The 25,881-nt window shown below is 34.6% G+C and overlaps 2 protein-coding genes across 2 annotated transcripts in view; one reads left to right on the forward strand and one right to left on the reverse strand.

The window, feature by feature from the left end:
• Positions 1 to 334: 334 nt before the first annotated feature.
• The window catches only part of LOC145241568 (uncharacterized), a 148,176-nt gene continuing 122,629 nt past the window's right edge, over positions 335 to 25,881 (reverse strand). Inside the window, exon 2 of the mRNA XM_080104639.1 lies at positions 335 to 1,321. Within this exon, the coding sequence (XP_079960765.1) occupies positions 508 to 1,317 (810 nt within the window). The 5' untranslated portion in view covers positions 1,318 to 1,321 and the 3' untranslated portion in view covers positions 335 to 507. The remainder of the gene's footprint in view (positions 1,322 to 25,881) is intronic.
• On the forward strand, positions 6,346 to 16,786 carry LOC145241667 (uncharacterized). Its single transcript, XM_080104799.1, has 2 exons — positions 6,346 to 6,486; positions 16,170 to 16,786. Exons 1-2 carry the CDS (start codon positions 6,427 to 6,429, stop codon positions 16,473 to 16,475), a joined length of 366 nt encoding a protein of 121 aa, XP_079960925.1. The 5' UTR covers positions 6,346 to 6,426; the 3' UTR covers positions 16,476 to 16,786.

Here is a 25,881-nt window from a genome sequence, read left to right on the forward strand (position 1 = left end):
AAAACGCCCATTTTTAGCACGGACTATGCTAAGACCTTATGAATAATTTTAGTTTTATTTGCGAGTTTTTGCACTGTACGTGGATTCAGATAATTACGGAATACTGAAATATCAAAATGTTAAGTAGTTTTAATTTTGAAATAAAAGCCAAGAAAGGTATGTGACAGTTCAGTAGAACACTTGATATACAGGGTGAACAGAAAGTCCTTGGACCAATTCAAAAGTGGTTTATTAATAGAAAATTACAAAAATATAAATTAAACATGAATAAAAATTATGTTAGGAAACCAAGAATAAATTCAAATTATTTATTTTCAATGTGATGTCCCTTCCTTTCAATTAGACGTTCAATTCTCTGTCTGAAGTTACCAACCGAGGCACGCAGCGTTTCCTGAGGTATTTTAGCCCATTCACTCAGAAGAGATGTCTTCAAAGCATCAACACTTGGATGAGCAACAGAACAGACCTTTGCCTCCAGCAAAGACCACACCGAAAAATCCATGGGATTCAAATCAGGCGATGCAGGAGGCCACATCTCCTTACTCCAGAATCTTGGAAAATGATGTTGGCACCAGTCCTGAGTTTTTCTGGAGGTGTGGGATGATGCTCCATCTTGTTGGAAGGTGAAAGGCTGATCTTTGAAGTGTTCTTCATCTCTTCAAATGCTGGAACCAAAATATCGTTAATGTAGCGATCTGTGTTGATCTTAACCCCCTGCTCCACGAAAATCAGAGGCGACTTCCAAGATTTGGAGACTGCAGCCCACACCATGAGGGAAGATGGCTTTTGTCGGCGGAAAACTATTCTCACGGAGTCATCAATGTCTGCTGAAGATTTTGCGTAAACTCTGTCGTTCTGATTGTTAATAGTTGCTTCAATTGTGAAGAGTTTTTCATAAAAAAAAACGATCTCTCGCTCTGCTGTGCCAGCCTTCAGTTCTCCAAGAAGAAGCTTTGCTCTTTCAAGTCTCTTGTGCTTTTGGGCAGGTGTGAGGTACTGTCTCTTCCTCATCTTGTAGGGGGACAACTGGAGATCGTTTTTTACGATGGTTCTCATCGAGGTCACGCTCACATTCATGTCTTTAGCCATTTGTCTTGCAGATCTCTTCGGGTTCCTCCTTACCCTCTCTTGGACAGCTTTAATCACCTTCTTTGTTCGAGCAGTGCGAGGTCTTCCACTCCTAGGACGGTCTTCAGATGTACCAAGTTCCTTAAATCTGTTCACAACATGGTACACGGTGGATTTAGCCACTTTCAAGAGCTTAATAATCTCTGAGTTTGTCCAATGAAGCTGAATTATGGCCTCTCGTTTGCTCATTTTTCTGAAAGTTTAAACAAAATTATTTTAATATTTTTGTTGAAAATAATTAGATCAATAGTTAAACTAAATACTTACTTTATTTGAAAAGAGAAAAAGTGATTTTAACAATATTTAATTTTAAAACTAAAAATGGTCCAAGGACTTTCTGTTTACCGTGTAGAAGAAAGTATTCTTTGAAACTGAAATTCTTCATGACGATAAAGCATAGCAGCTTGCATTACCACTATGGTTGGGGTGCTCACAGTCCTTGGTTATAGAGATGGAGGATGAAAATAGCGAGTTTTTTTTCTGTAGGCAGTCTGAAACTTGTTGACAGAATTCGGACAATGGATAAAATTTCTATTCTATGCAAATAATCTAGCCATCGCAAGTTAGTGATGGAAGTTTGGTGGGTTGGTTTACGAACAAAGAAGCTTAGAGGATAGCAGAAATTAGAGAGTAGTGAGTGGAAAGCAGTGCTCGTATTAGGTGGAATTGCCGATGCTTAATAAGGTTAAACTGTATTGTAACAAAAAAGGGGAAAATGTCAAGACTTAGCACTTAAAAGACAAAAATAAGCCGAAATTGTCTTAAATAATCTCGCCAAACAGGAGCTGAGCATTAAGAGACAAAAAGGGGCCGTGGACTAAAAGGTTCGATTGCTTTCTCAAATAATCTCGTTAAACGTAACTGAGCAATAAAGAGACAAATAAATCATAAGACTAAAAAAAAAATATTATGATAACTAGTTTAGTCAAAATTTCAAAGAGAACGGCTTAACCAAAAGAAAACTATTTGGGCAGTTGGTGTAAAAATCTATTAATAAGCAAGGAGAGATATAAATGTTATGACTGATAGGATATCGAGAAGCATCGAGGTTTGATGTAAGAGAATAAAAAAAGCTGAAAAAAAAAAACTTACACATTAAAATATGTATAAATGTTATGACTGATAGGATATCGAGAAGCATCGAGGTTTGATGTAAGAGAATAAAAAAAGCTGAAAAAAAAAAACTTACACATTAAAATATGTATAAATGTTATGACTGATAGGATATCGAGAAGCATCGAGGTTTGATGTAAGAGAATAAAAAAAGCTGAAAAAAAAAACTTACACATTAAAATATGTATAAATGTTATGACTGATAGGATATCGAGAAGCATCGAGGTTTGATGTAAGAGAATAAAAAAAGCTGAAAAAAAAAAAACTTACACATTAAAATATGTATAAATGTTATGACTGATAGGATATCGAGAAGCATCGAGGTTTGATGTAAGAGAATAAAAAAAGCTGAAAAAAAAAAAACTCACACATTAAAATATATATAAATGTTATGACTGATAGGATATCGAGAAGCACCGAGGTTTGATGTAAGAGAATAAAAAAAGCTGAAAAAAAAACTCACACATTAAAATATGTATAAATGTGTCTTTCTGATTCTCTCTTTTGATTTTGAGCACATGCTGCATTGGGGAAAAAGGTGGCTGGTTAATTTTAATGTATCTAAAACCAAGCTTTTCTCTTTTCATAATCGGTATGACGTCTATTTAATCCCAATTGAAATGACTGGATCATTCTACAGCTCCTGTAGATATCTCACTGCCGATGTAATCCTCTATCTGTATAAGAGCCAATTAGATTCTAAAATGGAGTCCTGTTGCTACATCTGGACAGAAACTACTTAACGCTCATTATCTTGCTTGATAGAGTTCAAAACCAATTTTGAAACCTACAGGGTGGTCAAAAAGTCAGGTAACATGTTAAAGGTAGAAAAAACAATATGATCCATTATAATCTCTATTCGTTTAATATTATTTGTTTAAATATTTGAGTGTAATATATAAACTACCCCTCCTGATTTCTGGCTTTGGGGCTATGTAAAGGATAGCGTTTATGGCAAGAAGCCTGATACAATAGCGTCTTTAAAGTTATTTATTGAAGAGGAGATTGCGCGGATATCAGCTGACATGATTACACGTGTTACACAATCAGTGGTTAATCACTTCCAGCGATTGATAGAGAGAAATGGACGACAATTAACAAAATAAACATATTTCATGTTTGTTTCATTTTATATTTCAATGTATGGTACTTAAATATACGTGTATTGCTAATATCGTTTTTCTTTAAAATGTTACCTGACTTTTTGACCACCCTGTAGGTGATACTTTTTTTCTTCTTTGCCACAGAATAGACATTGCAAGCCTGTCTCTGCTCCATCTTTATTATCATGGAAAGCACTCATCTGATCTCCAATCTATGCCAACCTTCTACAAAAACATTTGATTAACTACAACCACTATCAACAATTTCCCCCACTCTCTATCTGTGCCTAAATCAAAGAAGTTTTAACCAAAAGAAAACTATTTGCACAGTTGGTGTAAAAATCTAACAACCAGCAAGGAGAGATATAAATGTTATGACTGAAAGGATATTGAGAGAGATCCGATGTTTGATGTAAGAGAATAAGGAAAAAAGCTGCACAAAAATAAAACTCACATGAAATATAAATATATATGCATGTATGTATAAATGTATCTTGAAACACAACACTATAACGTGTTATAAAGATAACAAGAAGAAAAAAATATTACGGTTCAGTTTGGTGAGTTTGCACATTCAGGATCAACAAACATCAAAGACTATGCAAACCCTGATTTGGTCTTGCAAGGATTTAACTGGCTTTATGAAATATTTTTTAACATTTCAAAAATGTATTCTTGCACAATCAAGCTGAAACACTTCGAACGCTTGAGCGAAATTTCTAGAAAAAAAAGGGAAAACATAAATTCCTGCTATTTAAACAGTTAATTTTTTTCCTTTCAACGTATTAAAACGTTGCTTTTAGATATTTAGAAAAATATTTAAAAATTCTGTTATTTTTACAAATGAAAAAAAAGGAATAAATAAGGAAAGGAATTTCTGAAAAAAAAGTATAAAATAGAAATGTCGAAGAAACTATATACTAAGACATTTTTATTTGAATTTAATTATTCATGTTTTATTGTGTGAAATTTTTAGTTTTATTTTCTTATTTTCTTTTAATGCCTCAGGCAGGTTTAATTAAATTCTTGTAAAGAATTTTTTTCTTTTTTGGGGGAAGGTATGTAACAGTGCGTGTGAAAAGTATCAACAGCAAAGGGTGGCCAGCATGCAAAGCCAGTAGCAGCAGCAGCAGCAGCAGCAGAAAAATGCAAATTAGAAAATGTCCACGGAAAGGAAAAGGAAAGAAAAGGAAAAAAAAACATTTGCTCACAGGAGAAACAGTCAGCGTCAAATAAAATGGATGTGTAAATGTGAAGGCGAGAAGTGGCTGACTAATATTCAATAGGGAATTGGCTATATAATAATAAATAAAAAATCTACGTGCATTAAAATATATTTAAGCATATTTTATGACCAAGCAAGGCTGGGCACCCCTGCTAATATAATAATAGCACCCGTAAACTATTTTTTTTAATAAGATGTTTCTAAACATATATTTTTTATAGAAATAATTAATATTACTTCTAAAATAGTATTCAGACATAATACAATTTATTTTAAATTTGAAATGAGTAATGAATGTAAACATAATAACAAAAACAACTGAGTTTGTGATGGATGATGGGAGGAGTAAGGAAGTCAGAACACTAGAGTTGATTGGCCAAATAAAGAATTTCATGGATAAGAACCGTCGTGTGTCTATAGAGACAATAAATGCATTTTGATGTCAATGTATGAACTGTACACAATTATTTGCAAGGAACTGAAGATGCGGATACTTGCGCGAATGCACCAGTCCACAACTCCATCCTTGCTATGAATAACAGGGACATGCCGTGGATGATGAAAACAAAGTTTGCAGCCACGGTTATGGTCTTTGATGTGGTTTAAAAAATGAGGGCCACATCATGCCACCTCACATCTTCAAAGTCAGATTGAAAGTCAACACCAAAGTGTACCTGGATGTGTTAAAGAGTGTGGTGATCCCCTGGTGCAATCAAGTGGCTGCTGTGAGTGTGGCAACAGGACTCCATGCTGGCCCACAAATCCAAAGAGACCGTCGACTTGGCTTCAGAAGAAGTGCTACGATTTTGTACCCTGCTCTCACTGGTCCCCCTCCTCCCCCGACCTTAACCTGCTGGACTACTTTGTTTGGTAATACGTCGAGAACATCACCAACACGACCTCCCACAACACCAAAGCCAGCTTGATCACTGACATTGCCGATTATTTGCTGAGCTCCTACCAGCACTTGTGGAAAAGGCATACTCCCAGTTCCTAACTCGTATCGAGCCGGTGATTGAGGCTGAAGGCAGCTACATTGAATAGATGTCAACTATACTACATAATCAAGTTATGAATTGATTTTTTTTATAAAACGTTTTAAAATGAAGTTGTATAAATTAATTTACTTATTGCGAACTATTATCCTTATCTTTTGTTTCACGACCTTTCAGCCAACTATTCCTCTGGTCTTCATCAGGTGGTAAGCGCGACGGGATAGAAACTCCAAATCGCCTAACTGTATCGTCAGCAATTACTGCCTTCCATAGTTGTTGTCATCACACCACGTTTTGGCCAAGCCTCTGGTCAGCTTTGGGTAGGATTGAAACTGCTATCTTCAGACAATGCTCACCTGGAACCGTAGAGAGTCAATGTCTCTATCCACTGTGCCACGGGCTCTGAAGGACGATCAAGGTTGGATTTTTTGGTTTTATAAATCCACGTTTATTTATTATTTGATCTTCCATGGTTGGGTCGGTAACCGTCGTGAAACAACGTCTAAATATTAACACACTTGAAATAATGAATTTTTTGTGGTCATGCACGGAAAGAAATAAAAACATGTCGGCTAGTTGGAAAGAACATTTCACATTTCAACTTGCTGACATATTTTTGTACGCGTTATTCAATCCATTCAAACAAAGATTTTACTCGTTATAAAACATCCTTGGTGTATGATTACTATTTCCTGTTAATTTCAGTGTCATGTGACCAGTAGTTTAAAAGTTTATCGGTTAAATATTTACACGCAGACACACATATATCTATTGTTTTATATATAGATTAATTTTCCTGTTTTTTTGTCTTTGACTGCATTTGTTTTGATTTGAATGTTTTCCCTTCCTGATTCCTCATGCCATGAATATTATTTTTTTACAGCAGAAACTCTACACACAGATTTGGAATTCTTTGTCTCGGGTTGGTATTTTATTCTTCTAAACGAAACCTGACTATTTGTTATAACCTTGAAAGGGACAGAACAAATAAAGGTAGTTTAAGAGTTTATCGGTTAAATATTTACACACACATACAGCTACTGTGTGTTTTTTATATAGAGATGTATATGCACTCACTTTTGCTTCATTTTTTTTGTTCACTCGAAGTTCTCAGAAATCAAGGGGCCCCCCACTTCATAGGGTCTAACACTTGGTATGACGAACCCCTCCTCCACACACACTTACAATTTTTTATATACCGTATATTTTAGCGTATAAGGCGACTGTAGTCAAAATAATCCAAATGTTTTCCCTATTTCATACGTAATACGAAATTGATTTTAGCACAAATACGTTCAGCATGTCATAATCTTAAAAAAGGGAATACAATATTTTAGATCATGCTGATCGTCTTTCCAAGAATATTACACGAGTCGGAAAACTTAAGATTTACCTTTTTAGTGATACATATATATATATAAACAATGTATATGCAGACATACACACAACTCCTATACATATATGTATACACACACACACAACTACATATATACATATACGTGGAGGTATAGATCTCTAGTAAAAAGTAGATGTACATATACATACATAGATACACACACACACACACACGCGTACCCATATACACAATTATAAAAAAATACATTCATTAAAATATAAATATACAGACACACACACACACACACACATATATATATATATATATATATATATATATATATATATATGTGTGTATATTTATACTAAGTTAGGATGAATAAATAAATAAAAAATAAATAAACGGGTGTAGTTAATAATGCGAGGTTAGGTAGGCATTGTAAGATATGTTCAAAATACATGTTGGTTTAAAAAAGGGAATACAATATTTTAGATCATGCTGATCGTCTTTCCAAGAATATTACACGAGTCGGAAAACTTGACATTTACCTTTTTAGTGATTTCTTAAACTGACCAATACACACGAAGAGCATATTAGTAGTAGTAAAAAAATATGTGCTTATGCAAAGTAAGGACCAAGTGAGGTTGGTTTCAATCTCGAGGGAAATCATCAGGCTAATGAAATAATATTTGTATTTGCCGTTATTATAATTTTGACTACTATAAAATATTTCGGCGTCTAAGGCGACGGTTAGATGAAACGAGGTACAGAATTGTAGCAAATTTTAATAAATTTATCAAATATCTGTTGTATAAGACGATTGCTAAATCACGAAATCGTGTTTGTTTAGCTTATGCTAGAGATTGCAACACCTGATATCTTATGAAATATTGGGTTTTAAAGATTATTTAACTCTAAAGGTAGTCTTATACGCCGAAATATACGGTACGTGGTGTATATATATATATATATATATATATATATATATATATATATATATATATATTCCTTTTAAATAAATATATATATATATATATATATATATATATATATATATTATTTAACTCTAAAGGTAGTCTTATACACCGAAATATACGGTATGTGGTGTATATATATATATATATATATATATATATATATATATATATATATATATATATATATATACACACACACACGCACCACATATGTAACAGTTAACTAAACATGAACATCTCATGAAAACCGGGGAAAAATCTAATAGGGAATTAAAATATATATATATATATATATATATATATATATATATATATATATATATATATATATATATATATATATACCGTATATTTCGGTTTATAAGGCAACCGTCAGATAAGACGAGGTACAGAATTGTAGCAAATTTTAATAAGTTTATCAAATATCTGTTGTATAAGACGACTGCTAAATCATGAAATCGTGTTTGTTTAGCTTATGCTAGAGATTGCAACAACTGGTATCTTATGAAATATTGGTTTTTAAAGATTATTTAACTCTAAAGGTAGTCTTATACGCCGAAATATACGGTATGTGGTATATATATATATATATATATATATATATATATATATATATATATATATATATATATATATATATATTACGCAAAGAAAAGGCTTCTACCATTTAACCCCTAGCATAGGGAAAATAATAATCAAAGAACAAAATATTATTTAACTCTAAAGGTAGTCTTATACGCCGAAATATACGGTATGTGGTGTATATATATATATATATATATATATATATATATATATATATATATATATATATATATATATATATATACGCACCACATATGTAACAGTTAACTAAAGATGACTATCTCATGAAAACCGGGGAAAAATCGAATAGGGAATTAAAATGAATGCTTAAAAGAATATGTAAATTAACGATCTTTTGCAGGTTAATGAATATATACCAAAGTTGTATTTTCCTTTTAAATAAATAGAAAACTGGGGTTTTAATATGAATATCAAAACACGAAAAACTCCAAATTTCTAGGAGTGTGTGTGTGTGTATATACTATAAAATATTTCGGCGTCTAAGGCGACGGTTAGATAAAATGAGGTACAAAATTGGAGCAAATTTTAATAAATTTATCAAATATCGGTTGTATAAGACGACTGCTAAATCACGAAATCATGTTTGTTTAGCTTAGGTTAGAGATTGCAACAACTGGTATCTTATGAAATATTCGTTTTTAAAGATGATTTGTTTAACTTTAAGGGTCGTCTTATATGCCGAAATATATGGTTTATATATATGTGTGTATGTGTGTATGTGTGTATGTGTGTATGTATGTGCTAGAAGTTTTATTCATGTCCAAATACTACGCAATTCTGCATGAAAAGAACTTCGCATAATAGTTAAGATGAAACTAATCATCCAATAAAAAGCCATAAACAATTAATAATTTATAAAAGCTCGTTTTTGAAAGGAATATGCAAATTAGTTCGACTTTATTAAGTCGTTCAAATATCCATGATCAAGTATATTAAGTTAATTTTAATAGAGAAGGGGAGAAGAGGGAGTGACGGAGGGGAGGACGAGAAAGGGGAGGAAAATAGAGGGAGAGGGAGAAAAGGGAAAAAAAGGAAGGAGGGAGAAGGACGGGGAAGGAAGAAGGGAGAGGTGAAGGAAAGGGAAGGAGAGGTGGAGAGAGGGAAGGAGGTAGAGGGATGGAAGGAGATACAGAGGGACAGACGAAAAGATACAATGAATGAGACACAAAATGAGATAGGGGGAGAGAGAAAGAGAGAGAAAGAGAGAGAGAGAGAGAGAGAGAGAGAGAGAGAGAGAGAGAGAGAATATTTTACCTAAACAACATACCGTATATTTCGGCGTATAACGCGAACGTTATATAAGACGAGGTACAAAATTGGAGCAAATTTTAATAATTTTTTCATATATCGGTTGTATAAGACGACTACTAAATCACGAAGCCATATTTGTTTAGCTTAGGCTAGAGATTGCAACACCCGGTATCTTATGAAATATTCGTTTTTAAAGATGATTTGTTTAACTTTAGAGGTCGTCTTATACGCCGATATATACGGTAATAATAGAGACATTAATAACTTTCTCTAGTGAAGCATTTACAGGAAAAAATAAAACGATAAAAAATATGTTTGTCATCCTTAATTAACTTGTTTGGGTGCAGCAGGTGTGAGTGAAACATCTTAAATGTTTCACTTAATGCCCTTCGCCCACCTGTTTGCGGAGACTCTTTATTAAGATTTTTGATTTAATTTTTTTTTTTTTTGGTCCTGTTGATAAAAGATATGATTAACCTTTGAATCTAAAAAATAAATAAAAAAAATATCTGGAATGTGACTTATTTTAATTAAATGTTTCTTATCTTTACTGTTTCCCATTTTTAAGCAAATTATCTCACCTCTTATTTTATGTTAGCTTAGGTTTTAGCTTCCATCTGAATATATTTTCACTCATATATATATATATATATATATATATATATATATATATATATATATATAACCTTTGAATCTAAAAAATATATATATATATATATATATATATATATATATAATAATCAATAGAAATTGGATTCTATGATAATATATATATATATATATATATATGCTAGCATATATATATATATATATATATATATATATATATATGCTAGCATATATATATATATATATATATATATATATATATATATATATATATATATATATATGACCAGAATTTAACAAATGAAGGCTCGTTGGAAAGCTAATGCCTTGAATTGTGTAGTGGGCTATGTAACATTTGCTCCTGAAGTTGCAGATTATTGTTTAAACAAGAGGGGGGTCACTTTTCTATATTAATTCAATGTAAAATAGCACCCATTTTATGACCACCACATTTTGCGTTTGATTAATAGGATAGAAAAGTGATCCCCCACTTTTTAAAACTGTAATTTATTCATGTCATTGAAATTACTCGTTTTCTGGGATTTTATTTGTTGGTTTCGTTTTCAGCATCCTCGAAAACCTGTAATGATGGGGGATCATTTTTCTATATTAACTCAATGTAAAATGAGCACCCACTTTATGGCTACGTTGCTATAAAGTGGGTATTTTACGTTAAATTCATATAGAAAAATGATCCTCTAATTTTTTTATACTATAATTTATTCATGTCATTGAAATTACTTGTTTCTTGTGATTTTAACTCTTGTTTTTGTTTTCAAAACCTTCGAAAACCTGTAATAATGGTAATTTTAAAGGATTTTTCGTGGGTGGAAAGATACTACACTTTACCAATATTTCAATCATAGTCATTTGTTTTCTTAATTTTGCATATGAATTACAAAATATCTGATATTTCTCTAAAACCTCTGGCCTTGATGGTTTTATAATGGCTGCTATCTACATCTCTTGATGAAAAAAGCGACTCCTCCTTATAGAAAAGTGCCCAGTTGAGGGTGAAGGAATTGATGTTTCTGGCCAATTTTATGATATTTGTCATCCGAAGGTCCGAGCTTCAAAACGATACCAATCTCGTTAATATCCGTCACCTCTGTCGAAAGTTTTAGGCATACATACATATATACATACATACATACATACATGATGATGATAATTGTAATGTCTTGTCAAACGAGTGCCACTCCCTCTGACACTTAAAGTCCATGAGCCCAAAAATGACTTCCATCGCCACAGGACCATTTTTATAGACAAATGCCTGAGGGAGTATCTATACACAGATGATGTTACAGAGTCTTAGCTTTGTACGACAGCTAAGTCTTTCTCTCGGTTCAAAATGTTGAGATCCAGCAGCAAGCGAGAGCAAGATAGCCAGCAACAAGTTAAACTGCAGACCAGCTTAATGCGGGTACTGGTCTCCCGCTTTATGGTTTTTTAAATCAGAGATTTGCTTCTTCTAAAAAGTTTGCCTTCACCACGGCTTACGGGAGCCTTCTCCACCCCAGCACACACATACATACACACAAATATACACGGTGCTAGTTAGCCATTGACCCCGAAAAAGGGTTCATTCGCCCTTTGAAAGGTCTTGTTTTTAATCCTTCAGGGAGACTAGCCACCCTCCTCACCAAACAAGTCTGGTGGGGGAACCAGTTTAGTCGCTGGTGACCCGACCATGAGGCAGGTAGTACTGGGTTACATGGTACCAGTAGCATATGATATGACCTGACTATAACATACATACATACATACATACATCTAAACAGACAGGTGAGATGTATATTATGGATGAGGAACAATTTCAAGTTAAAATCAATTTAGTATTACGCTTGTAATCTTAAGAACATGAATTGAAATGAGTACATCTGATGAATTATTCGCTAACTTCCGTTTGAATGAAAGTTGATTATTGGAAAGACAGGAGATTGCTATTGACCTTAGTCTTGAATAGGTCAAGGCTGTAGGTAAACGGAAAATAGTGAACAGAAAGAGGGTTCCACAAGCCTGTAGTTTTTGAAAAGAAGCTACTGAAATAAGAAGCTGTACTATATTGAGTTATCAAAACAACCACTTCATGGAGACCATTAAACTAACGAGCCAAACGAGTTGGAACAAAGGTAGCAAGGAGTACATTAGATAATTTAAAAAAAAAAACACGTGCCATAATAGTATGTAGTGAATGGAGTCACTAGTTTTGTAGATAATATTTCAAAAACTCCGACCTCAAAAATGAGACAACGAATATTGAGTTACAATATATATACAAAGAATATATTCTATTAAACGAACAAGGTAAAAACAACGAGAGCGTGTGCGTGGGGGGGGGGGTTGTACGCGCATTAACATGCTTTTTAACTTGTAATGTTTGTTGCAAGTTCGTTGTGTGTTCAGTGTTCACATAAGTTCGTTAACGTATACATATGTCGTCTTACCTTAAAACGAATGTACGTCTGTTGAGGCGCTCGGAATATACGTCTGTCTACATCAATGATTCGAGCAAAAAAAGAGTGAGATAGAGAATGTCTCCACGCAGTGATGTAGTCTACAATGCATTGTAGTATATATTGCACCGTAGAGAATCCACTGTTTATTTTATAAAATTATTTTTTATATATTATAGCTTGCATTAAAGTTTAACATGCAAAAGTCAAGTATCATACTTCAATTGTGCTCTAAACAAAAACATTCATTTCAAATGTGCTCCTATCATATCAAAGAACCTACTGTTGATTTTATATGTCAGGCTTTCTGCTTATGCGGTAATAAAACTTCTCCCAATACCCTTGTGATGTTAGGCTGTGTAAGATGTTAACTTTAGTCAAAATCGTTTGTTCCTTTCTTTCATCAGATTATTTTGATTATCGGTACTTATTAAAGACAGTAAGGTGTGTGTGTGGGGGGTTGTACACGCATAAGACAGGAGATGCCTATTGACCTTAGTCTTGAAAAGATCGAATCTATAGAGAAAACAGTAAGCAGGAAGAGAGTTCCACAACCTTTCAGTCCTTGGAACAAAGTAATCTCCTCCGACTGCAATACACTTGTTTTACCGTGTGAGAGTGTCAATGATCCTTGTCACAGCCTCCTTCATCTCCCCACTTTTTTCATAACAATAGCCTCTAAGTTTTTCCTTGGGCTTAGGAAGTAACCAAAAGTCGCAGGGAACACAGTCTGAACTATACGGGGTGAGGAATTGTCTTGACGCCCATCTTGGTCAAATAGTCTGTGACAAGGATGGAGTTGTGGACTGATGCATTCGCACAAATCTTTTGCATCTTCAGTTCCTAACGAATAATTATGGATACAGTTCCCACACTGACATCAAACTGTGGACTTGTTATCTCTATAGACACACGATAGTTCTTATCCATGAAATTCTTTATTTGGCCAATCATTCTGGTGTTCTGACTTCCTTACTCCTGCCACGTCTCTCATAATTACTCACAGACTTCCTGCCTTCCTTAAATCTCTTATGCCACTCAAAAACTGATACTTGATTCATGCAAGATGACCGTGATTATGTAATTGTTCTGTGGGTTCGAAGATGGCTTTTTAGACCGATTCGAGCTCTGAAGTATTTCCTGCATGTTGGACACCGGTGGGATGATTCTGGAACAGATATGCTGACTGAACTGTCTTTTCTAAGGCTAGGTTTTCTCTGGCGTTCTTCATTGTGTGCGGATCACAATTGTAGTCCCTTTATGATTTGCGGCACACCAGGAACATCTGTCTTGGGTTAGTTTTTCCCATGAGTTGGAATACAAACCGAATTGTTTGAAGGAGACCTTCAGATTGTCCTAGAACAGTTTCTGCTGTCCTCCTGCGAGTTTTTTTTTTCCTTTGGACAGTTCACCATAAAGGAACTGTTTAAAGGAACTGCTTAAAGGAACTGCTTAAAGGAACTGTTTAAAGGAACTGCTTAAAGGAACTGTTTAAAGGAACTGTTTAATGGAACTGTTTAAAGGAACTGTTTAATGGGACTGCTTAAAGGAACTGCTTAAATGAACTGTTTAAAGGAACTGTTTAAAGGAACTGCTTAAAGGAACTGTTTAATGGGACTGTTTAAAGGAACTGTTTAATGGGACTGTTTAAAGGAACTGTTTAAAGGAACTGCTTAAAGGAACTGCTTAAAGGAACTGTTTAAAGGGGTGCATACTATACACTCTTTAACCCTCATCATCCCCTGGGCCTTGATAAAAAAAAAAAATTGCCAATGAGACATAAGAGGCTACTGTGATTAGGGCCCAGATTTATAGTAGGAATCATAAATGGGTAGATCTTTGTTCACGTTATATTTATATTTCTGCATGCGGGTGCAGTCAGGTAAATAGGAGCCAGGAAGGGAATTCCAAAAAGCTAGCAATTTGAGGAAAAAAATCTATTATAGTAGAAAGTTTTCCGGCATGTAGGAACATCGACAATGAAGGGGTTGGATTTTGCTGCTTGTGGTAATTACATTGAAAGACACATTCTGTGGGAAGTACAGGGATGCAGCGGTGGGACAGGGACGTGGACTTGGCTGATAGTGTGAAATCTATTACATCCTATCCAAAATGGAAATTGATTCACAACAATACTCCATACATGGGAGAATGATGGCTTTATAGGGAGACTGGCAGACGTGAGAAGGTTTTAGACTGGTAGGATCCCACCTACTTTGCAGCAGATTTGGCAGTATATTCTTTGTATTTAATCCAATTCATATTGCTTGTGAATGTTAGGCCGAGAATTTTGAACGTTTGTAATGTTTCTACCGGATGTTAAAGATTCACTGCTCTTTTTCCGGTTTCTGTTGCCCATTTGGATGGATAATTAAAAATGGTCAAATGGAGAAGAAAGCCAATCTTAACACCATGAAAGTTTGTGAAGCTTTAAAGTTATTTAAGAAGATAATCATTAATCAGAAGTGACCATATCCTGCTTGTCACTGTCACTTCGTAAAAGAAATCGCAAGTAAAAAAAAAAAAGAGCAGACAGTCTTGATTATAACTATAACATAGAGCGAATGTGCCGATGTAAATGTATGAGAAATTACGCCACGGGGGAAGGGTGAAGGACTATAAAAAAAAAGAGAAAGACAAAGATCTTAAGAGAGGTGAGATAACGTTCAAGATCCCGAGAGAGACGTGGAAACAATTATTAATCAGAAGGGACCATATCCTGCTTGTCACTGTCGCCACATCGTTTTGGATCACGTGGGTGACGTCACGGCTGTACCAATGGGGCAATAAATGTTGTTGCTACAAAGAACGAGCGTCTTGGTCTCCTTTACGACTGAAACTGCACACAACGGGTGTTGGTTCGCGGACAACGTTACCTAACCGAATATAGAAAATGACCTTTTCTTTTTAGTTTTATGAAATTTTGACAAAAACGTCTTTAACTTTTGAACTCCATAATCAAGTATGCGATAATCACAGTGAGTGATTATGAGTCACACAAATCGTTTAATTTTAATCACTTGTTGATGTTATCTTCACTTGATGAGTGACAAATAAATACATGGTTGCCTACTGAGGAGTAATTCGGCCTAGACAAATTGTCTCTCAATGGGACGAAGCGCTTTAATACAGGGTGTCCCAGAAGTCGCGCACCATATATTTATATTTATATATTTTTTTTGTTTCAGATTTTATTCGGCCCAGAAGTCGCGCACCATATATTTATATTTATATTTTTTTTGTTTCAGATTTTATTCGGCCCAGAAGTCGCGCACCATATATTTATATTTATATATTTTTTGTTTCAGATTTTATTCGGCCCAGAAGTCGCGCACCATATATTTATATTTATATATTTTTTTTGTTTCAGATTTTATTCGATATGGGCGAGAAATTAACAATGCAAGAAAGAGTTAAATTGATTTTTATGTTTGGAAGAGATGGGGCTACATACCGCTCGGTAGCTAAAGAATTCAACCGCACTCATTCCGAGCGAGAAAAACCATTGAGCCATACCACTGTCTGCCGTTTGATCAAACGTTTCCAAGAAACAGGTTCAGTTGCTGACCGCAAGAGATGTGGTCGACGAAAGAGTGTAACTGATGAGGAAACATCAACTATGGTTTTGGCGAATGTTGCTAGAAGCCCCATGAAATCAGTAAGGAGAATAGAATAAGCCAGGAGCTTATGATTAGCAAATCATCAGTACATCGTATTCTTAAAACACAGAAATAAAGAAATAAAGAGAATCGATGCATGTATTCAGGCTGAAGGTGAACAATTTGAGCATCAATTGTGATTTTGATTAATAAAATTGATATTCATTGATATTCATATTTGTTTTTATATAAATCTACATGGTGCGCGACTTCTGGGACACCCTGTATATTAATAGAAAAAAAAAGTGGAAACCGTGGACATTCCACGGTAGTTGAAAATTTTTACACATATTAAAAATAAAACGAAGAAAAAAATAAAATAAAACAAATAACGACGAATTTAAAACAATTTTTTTACAAGTATTTTTTAACATTTTAAAGCTAAAAAGAATTAATTTTAAAAAATTTAGATTGTTTTCAATAAAAAATCAACACACAACACATTCTTTTTTTTTCTGGATATTTTTTAAAATAAATTATAAAGGAATAGATGTCAATTCATTTGCACATTTTTTTTAATTTTAAAAAGAAACTATAATAAAACAAAAACAAAAAAAAACTTACAATCTCCTCTCAACAGGGAATTTTTAAATTATAAAATAAAATTTTTAAATTATAAAATAAAATTTTTAAATTATAAAATAAAATAGCCAATTTGAAACCGTAAACAAACAGCCATTAAAAAAAAAAAATTTGAAGTGGAAATGGTTGTAATGATTTTAAACTGATAAAGAACAATTATAAAGGGCGATAATTCGTTCCTCATTAATTAATGTTTGCACTGATGATGTTTTTTTTTGTGACACTGGACGTACAGACAAGTAAATTAATATTTAGATGTAACCTATTGCACTGTTTCTCAACGGGGGCCATATGACTCCATTCCTCGTTTTGGGGAGGAGAGACGATTATAGTTTTTTTTTTTTTTTTTTACAAGGGGGTCACCACTTATCAAGGCCCGGAAGCCAGTCAGGGATAAGGGTTATTGTAAGTACAGTACGTTAGTGTGGAGATCTAATAAAGTGTCTACTTAAGGGGGCGGTTCATCAGGAATTTGTTTACGTTGGACTTGACATCCAGGTTGTAGTCAGGTGGGAAGCAGGCAGACGGACAGAGTTCCACAGGCGTGCAGTTCTAAGAAAGAAGCCTTGTTCATGGAATCCACGTTCTGATTTAGGCACAGATAAAATGACCTTCCATTTTTGATTACCGGTTCCTGCTGTCTATTTGGCTGGATCATTAGAAAAGAAAGTGCGTGTGTTTATGTTTGTGTGTGCGTGTGTTTATGTTTGTGTGTGCGTGTGTTTATGTTTGTGTGTGCGTGTGTAGTAAAATATGAAAATAAATTTATCGCAACTAAGCTATACAGAGGCGTCCGAATTTCATCCCCGCAGTCGTATTGGATTGGATTCGACAAAAAGAATCACCAAAGGCAACCAGCGATATCTGCTGACCAAAGACAAGCGAAACCAGTTGGTTTACCATCTTTTGCCCATATCTGACGATGAGATGAAAGATTGTGAAAAAAGGAATCTATCTATCTATCTATCTATCTATCTATCTATCTCTCTCTCTCTATATATATATATATATATTATTTTATATATCTATATAACATTTTATGTAAATATCGTCAATATTTACTTCGACAGTGCTCAGTACGTAAGTAGAGCTACACACGCACGCACACGCGCGCACACACACACACACACACACACACACATATATATATATATATATAAAGAGGGAATAAAGACGTTGAGTCTCTACAGTTCCAGGTGAGCATTATCTAAAGATAGTGGTTTCAATCCTACCCAAGGGAGGCAAGAGGATTAGTTGACCAAAACGTGTTTAGGCAACAACAACTGTGAAAAGCAGTAATTATTGGAATACAGTTATACGACTTAACATTCTTATCTCATCGTGGTTAATCACCTGAAGAAGGCAAGAGGATGAGTTGGTTGAAACGTGGTGAAACAACAACAATAAAAATGAGGATAACAGTTAACAGTTCGCAAAAAAAAAAAAAATGAATACACAAATTATGAAACCTCATCTCAAAGGATTAAAAAAAAAAATTGTATTTTGTTCTTTGATACAAGTTTTCTTGGTCTCATCCCCAAAATCCCGTTGTTAAATTAGCACTTGCTAACTGATGACCCATTAATAAGATTCATATTTTTATTTATCATTTTTCTTCACCAATTTAACTACATTTATATTAATTGTTAGTGCTGTTCTTGGCACTTTTCAAAGATGTTACTGTCGTCAAAATGCATTAACTAAAGCCAGGAGAGACTCCACAAACAAATGCAAATCTAATTTCGACTAATAAGACGCAGGCTTGGTCTTAAAGGGGGGAAACGCGTCTTATACAGCATGAAACACGCCGACCAAACGTGACCTTCGTAAAAAGTAAATTAAGGCCTGTTCATTGTTCAAGTGACGCCATGTTTTTAGTATAAGCAAACAAGATGAACAATCAGACTGTCGATGATAACATTTTTTTAAAAATTTAAAAATTAGAAAAATTTTAAAATTACATTCATAAAAGAAAAAAGAACACGATTCGGGGTATACTGAAACTGAACCTTATTTAATATAATTTTTTTAAAAAAGAATTCAAACTAAAAAATTCTGTTTTATTGATGTGTTATGACGTTTTTTCTGAATTTTAAAGACTATTTTTAATTTTTATTGTTCACAATCTAAAGACAATTTTCTTAATACAAAATAAAAACGTGTAAAGTTATAATATCAATTTTTATTGTTCACAATCTAAAGACAATTTTCTTAATACAAAATAAAAACGTGTAAAGTTATAATATCAATTTTTATTGTTCACAATCTAAAGACAATTTTCTTAATACAAAATAAAAATGTGTAAAGTTATAATATCAACTCATTATTTTGTTTTTTAATTCATTTTTAGATGATGACTGGTAATTTGTGATTATTTAGACTATGGTTCTCATCTTGTGTGTTATTTTTACAACGTTTCTTTCAAGTCGTTTATCTGCTAATACTACAATCTGTGACGTCAGCAAATAACCCAGACAGTGAAAAGGCCTTATATACTTTTTACGAATGTCACGAAAAACGTCCTACCGAAAAGTAAAAAGAGATGTGTATTGCGTGTCAATCATTGTACGCGTCCCACGAAGGGGAAAGCTAACACGTTCTGACATCACCATAACAAAAGTTTCACGTCAACAAAAGATTAAACGATAAAAAAAAAAATTGTGGGTCAGAAAAGATGAACAAACAAAATGTCTCTTCCTCTCTTTCTTTTTTCTTTATTTTTTTTTCTTTTTTCTTTCACTATTTTATCATCTTTTTTTCTGTCTTTCTTTTTTTTTTCTTATCAGGAATTAACGATATGTACGGCTCTGTGGCATTCATTCCACGTGTTAAGCCATTGCAAATTCAGAATGCAAAAAGAAAACCTTGAGATATTTGCTCCACGACGACAAAACACAACGATGGGTCATATTCATACTTATAACATGATTGCATATATAAAAAAAGAGATGACAGTGGTCACGTTGATAACGACGCGGACTGACGAACTGTTGTGCTAAGTTCGAATCCAGTCGGTTCCATAATACAACTTTCACTTAGATGTAGGACACCTTCGTCTCTCTTTTTCTTTCTTTCTTTTTTTTTTTAATTTTCTTCCTATGAAGATTGTAACGTTAGGTATGGTACAGCCAAACTAGCTGCCAACATTCCCCTGCCGAGAGCTCTTTTTAGTATCCTCGTTGTTCCCTTAAATGTAAGTGTCTGGATCTCTTTTGCACTTGGTTCATCAGGAATATTAGTCAGGTAAGACTTCAGGTTCTTCTTCATAAGCCCTGTAGCACCTATAATAACTGGTATGATTGATATCTCCCTAAGATTCCAGTTTCTTTTCATATCATACATGAGATCTTAATATTTGGTCTGTTACTCTCTTTAAGCTCTGTTCAGACCTCCATCATTAGGGATACTCACTTTAACTAAGGTTGCCACTCTATTAGACTTCCTGTATAAATAATATCATGCTCATTAATACGATTATATATATATATATATATATATATATATATATATATATATATATATATATATATATATATATAGTTAGATTAAGTTTGGACAACCTCACACTCAGCCCTGCATATGCATCAAGTCCCTCCAATATAAGAATAGCTAATTAACCACAGTATATAAAGCATCCACTCAAAAAGCGATTCCAACTCAACGAACAGCAAAGCCTATTTATCCATAGATCGCCCCCAAGCAGAAATATATACGTTTTAAATAAATGTAATTAAACCAGATCATACTACGATAACAAGCGTAATGAACAAAATGTATCTCAGTAAATCAAGTTTACTTTTAAATATACCCTCATAATTGAAAACACCCAATCTTTAACCCCCTTAAATAAATAATCCCCTAAGCATTTTAAAACTTTAGACCATGACTCGTCTCCATTTCCACTTCACCTACTCACCCTACACAGCAAAAAGAGCACATCCACCCCATCTCATACACACTCCCATAAAAAATCACAAGGATGTACATTTCCTATTTGAACCTAAAATTAAGAGGTCAACACATTTTACCGAATACTAACATACAATCCCCCCCGAAGAAATTCCATTAAGCACATGCCTCCTAGCCCAAATCAACCCTCCCCCTTCTCTCCTTACCTTTTCAACCTCATCCCCATCCTCCTCGTTCCTTCATCTAAAAGGCTTCCCTCACCCCTTCTCAACAAGAAAGCTGACGATAGTTCACCAAGTATCAATCTCATATTAGAAGCTATTCGTCCAACACATCGCTTCTAAAAATCATCTTTCGGAATATTTTGCTACCCAGACCAATAATTTTCGAGGTCCATTGCACCATAGACATGCATATATAATTCCATCACCCATGGGAATATATGCAATGGATTGGTATATCCATCCAGTATCTGATATACTGTGCCAACACCAAAAAGAATCTGGATTACATATACCAAAACGCATTCAACACACCAACGAATACGGTCACCCCGTATTCCTTTCGGAATATCAATAAGGAGCAACCATGCATCTTTGTTATATGGGATCACTGCCTTCTCCCCTGGACCAATATTCTGCCTACTTGGAAATAAAACCCCGGAGGACAGTATACTCCTTCCGATAATGGACTGCCCAGGTTGTATTAAATTCCCTTTTCCAATAATTATTTTCATATAACTATCATTCACCACCAAAAAAACTATTTTCAATATTTGTGCTGAAAAGCAAAATACGGGCCTTTTCACAGCTGCACATTTTGCTAACCGCATTTCATTTCCTCTGATGATATGAGCCATTATTGAAAATCCATGGATTAAGAAAATTAATATAACCCCTTCTATATATTCCTTTTGTCAAACAATAAATTCTTAACTCGAATATATGTGTCTATATTTTGATTTTCAGAATTCAATTTTAACAACTAAATTCATATATATATATATATATATATATATATATATATATATATATATATATATATATATATTTAGTTTTCATAAAATCAAGACAACAAAGGTTGGATTGATAGCAACGAGTAGCGTATTTTCATTGTTCGTTACAAATGAAAATGGAAAACCTCTGAAGGAAGAAATGTAGGTAATTTTTTTATCGCATAGTTTTCCTTAAAAGGGAAATGGATTCCGTATTGTTCATTGAAAAGTGTTTTTCTCCACGTCTGAAGAAAGGCAGTTCTTGTGAATATTTTCAAACGATATAAGGTTTGAAATTGTCCGAATGGTCGTGAAACAATTGTAACGAACAATGAAAATACATTACTTGTTGCTATCAATCCAACTTTTGTTGTCTTGATTTTGTGAAAATAATATATGAATGCTCGATTACAAAAACTGGTAATGTAAGTATTACTTTCTAAGTATGACAGCGTTCTTTTTTTTTTTCTTGAGTAAATGAATGTTCACTCTTGAATAGAAGAAAAAAGGTGTCTACAAGATGGACGACTTTAAAGAGATAGGTTTTCGAAAGCATGGACAAAATTCAAATCCGCGCGATTTTCTTGTTCCAGTTCAAACTAGGCCGAAAAGCTGCTGAGAAAGCTCGTGGTATCAATGATGCTTTTGGCCCAGGAACCACTAACGAACGTGTGGCACAACGGTGGTTCAAGAAATTTCGCAATGGTGGCGAGAGCCTCGAAGATGAAGAAGGTCGCGGCTAGCCGACTGCGGTTGATAACGAATATTTGAAAGCCTTAATTGAAGCCGATCCTCGCAAAACCACACGAGAAGTTGCTTTTGAACTCCAGGTCGACCACTCAACAGTCGTTCGCCATTTAAAGCAAATAGGGAATCAAAGAAAGTTGGATAAATGGGTACCGCATGAATTGAATGATAATTTTAAAAAATCGTTGTTTTGAGGTGTCTTCTACGCTCCATTTCGCGCAACGAAAACGACCCATTTCTCAAGTGGATTGTGACGTGTAATGAGAAATGGATCCTCTACGACAATCGGAGACGTTCGGCACAGTAGTTGGATGCCAGAGAAGCTCCACAACACAACAAACCGAAATTGCACCAAAAAAGGTTCGGTGGTCTGCAACCGGTCTTGACCATCACAGCTTCTTGAATCCGGGCGAAACGATTACGGCGGAGAAGGACTGCCGACAAATTGACGCTCGCCTGCATGCTGCTCAACTGACCCTGCAGAAGCTGAACGAATTGAGCTACAAGACTCTGCCCCATCCTCCATATTCATCGGACCTCTCGCCCACCCATTATCATTTTTTCAAGTATCTCGACAACTTCCTGCGCTAAAAATGCTTCAAAAGCAGTGATCATGCATTATCGGCCTTCAATGACTTCATCGCTTCCAGAACTCTGATTTTAATGCTAATGGGATAAATAAACTTGTTTCTTGTTGGCAAAAATGTGTCGATTCCAATGGTTTTTATTTCGATTAATAAAGTTTATTATGAAAGGAGTTTTGATCTTTTGAAGTTGATCGTCAAAAAACGACATTATTTTTGCATCAACCTAATAATTTCGAGAATACTTCATACAATATAGAAAAAAGCCCATATAAGACTTTGGCCAACTGGCTTTCGGGTCAAGATCAAAGTGTAGTATCTGTTCTTCAGATGCTACACTTCAATTTCTTGTTCTCTGTCAGTGGAGGAGAAATCCTTCACGACTGAAACAATTTTTATTTTTGTTCCTTTTCTCCACATTAAAAAACGACCCTGGTGTCTAACTCTGTCTCGTGGGGAGGCATTGTAAATAAGAACAATTACGTTGTTAGGCGTCACAAGTGACGTATATCCTTGTTTGTTTTTATTGTGAATCAAAGTCGCATAAAGTGGAAAAACAAGAAATACAAAACGCTTCGCACTGCAAAGCAATGTTTTACGCCCCTGCAAAACAGAAGAAAGTCGGGATGGGTCCGGTTAATAGTATATGGAGGAATATATGTACACTTTACTTGGTTACTTGGCTAAGCATTTATTACAGATCGAGGGCAACGATGTTTTGTGGAACACAAATGAAAAAAAAAATACAAATCTATAGTGACACTTCATATCTCCGCCTGACAACGTAACAATTATTCAATTTCTTATCTGGGTTTTTACTTCTCAATAGTCTACGAAGTATTTTCCAAGTTATACCGTAGCAATATGGACAACAGAAAACTATTCATCTGACACCGCTAAAAAGTTACACGGCGGCTATATTATCAAAGAGTACCAATCCGAAGTTGAAGTCGTGACAAAATTTTAACCACAAATAAACTTTTCAAATAAGGGATGGCATAAAGTGCAGGACTTCGTTGGCTACAATATGGACCAAGTAGCGAATCTCTACGACGAACATAACCGAGGTTATCGTCAAAAGTTTTCCATCGGAGCAACCTTTTTGTAACACACTATTCTATGCTTCTGCAAATACACACTCTTGAAAAAAAATACCACCGAGTTGTCTTATTTATTATTGGTCCTTCAAGATTACAACACTAGACACAATTTAATTCAGTTGGAAATATTGACAAAAGATGAAGGCATAATCATAAAATTGTCGCCCTAAAGGGTAAAATTATAAAATTGCCGCCCTAAAGGGTAGAACGATAAAATTGTCGCCCTAAAAGGTAGAACGATAAAATTGCCGCTCTAAAAGGTAGAACGATAAAATTGTCGCCCTAAAAGGTAGAACGATAAAATTGCCGCCCTAAAGGGTAGAACGATAAAATTGCCGCCCTAAAAGGTAGAACGATAAAATTGTCGCCCTAAAAGGTAGAACGATAAAATTGTCGCCCTAAAAGGTAGAACGATAAAATTGTCGCCCTAAAGGGTAGAACGATAAAATTGCCGCCCTAAAGGGTAGAACGATAAAATTGTCGCCCTAAAGGGTAGAACGATAAAATTGTCGCCCTAAAAGGTAGAACGATAAAATTGCCGCCCTAAAAGGTAGAACGATAAAATTGTCGCCCTAAAAGGTAGAACGATAAAATTGCCGCCCTAAAGGGTAGAACGATAAAATTGTCGCCCTAAAAGGTAGAACGATAAAATTGCCGCCCTAAAAGGTAGAACGATAAAATTGTCGCCCTAAAAGGTAGAACGATAAAATTGTCGCCCTAAAGGGTAGAACGATAAAATTGCCGCTCTAAAAGGTAGAACGATAAAATTGTCGCTCTAAAAGGTAGAACGATAAAATTGTCGCCCTAAAGGGTAGAACGATAAAATTGCCGCCCTAAAGGGTAGAACGATAAAATTGTCGCCCTAAAAGGTAGAACGATAAAATTGTCGCCCTAAAGGGTAGAACGATAAAATTGCCGCCCTAAAGGGTAGAACGATAAAATTGTCGCCCTAAAAGGTAGAACGATAAAATTGTCGCCCTAAAGGGTAGAACGATAAAATTGTCGCTCTAAAAGGTAGAACGATAAAATTGTCGCCCTAAAGGGTAGAACGATAAAATTGCCGCCCTAAAGGGTAGAACGATAAAATTGTCGCCCTAAAAGGTAGAACGATAAAATTGCCGCCCTAAAGGGTAGAATGATAAAATTGCCGCCCTAAAGGGTAGAACGATAAAATTGTCGCCCTAAAGGGTAGAACGATAAAATTGTCGCCCTAAAAGGTAGAACGATAGAATTGTCGCCCTAAAGGGTAGAACGATAAAATTGCCGCTCTAAAAGGTAGAACGATAAAATTGTCGCTCTAAAAGGTAGAACGATAAAATTGCCGCTCTAAAAGGTAGAACGATAAAATTGCCGCTCTAAAAGGTAGAACGATAAAATTGTCGCCCTAAAAGGTAGAACGATAAAATTGTCGCCCTAAAAGGTAGAACGATTAAATTGCCGCCCTAAAGGGTAGATAGAACGATAGAATTGTCGCCCTAAAGGGTAGAACGATAAAATTGTCGCCCTA

This window comes from Euprymna scolopes, chromosome 20 (assembly GCF_053919585.1).
Source record: "Euprymna scolopes isolate OS-2025 chromosome 20, ASM5391958v1, whole genome shotgun sequence".
Lineage (NCBI taxonomy): Eukaryota > Metazoa > Mollusca > Cephalopoda > Sepiida > Sepiolidae > Euprymna > Euprymna scolopes.

Coding starts and splice junctions, on each gene's coding strand:
- LOC145241667 (XM_080104799.1), top strand. CDS start 6,427: ATGAATATTATTTTTTTACAGCAGAAACTCTACACACAGATTTGGAAT. Junction 6,487..16,169: donor TTTGGAATTCTTTGTCTCGG/GTTGGTATTTTA, acceptor TTTTTGTTTCAG/ATTTTATTCGATATGGGCGA.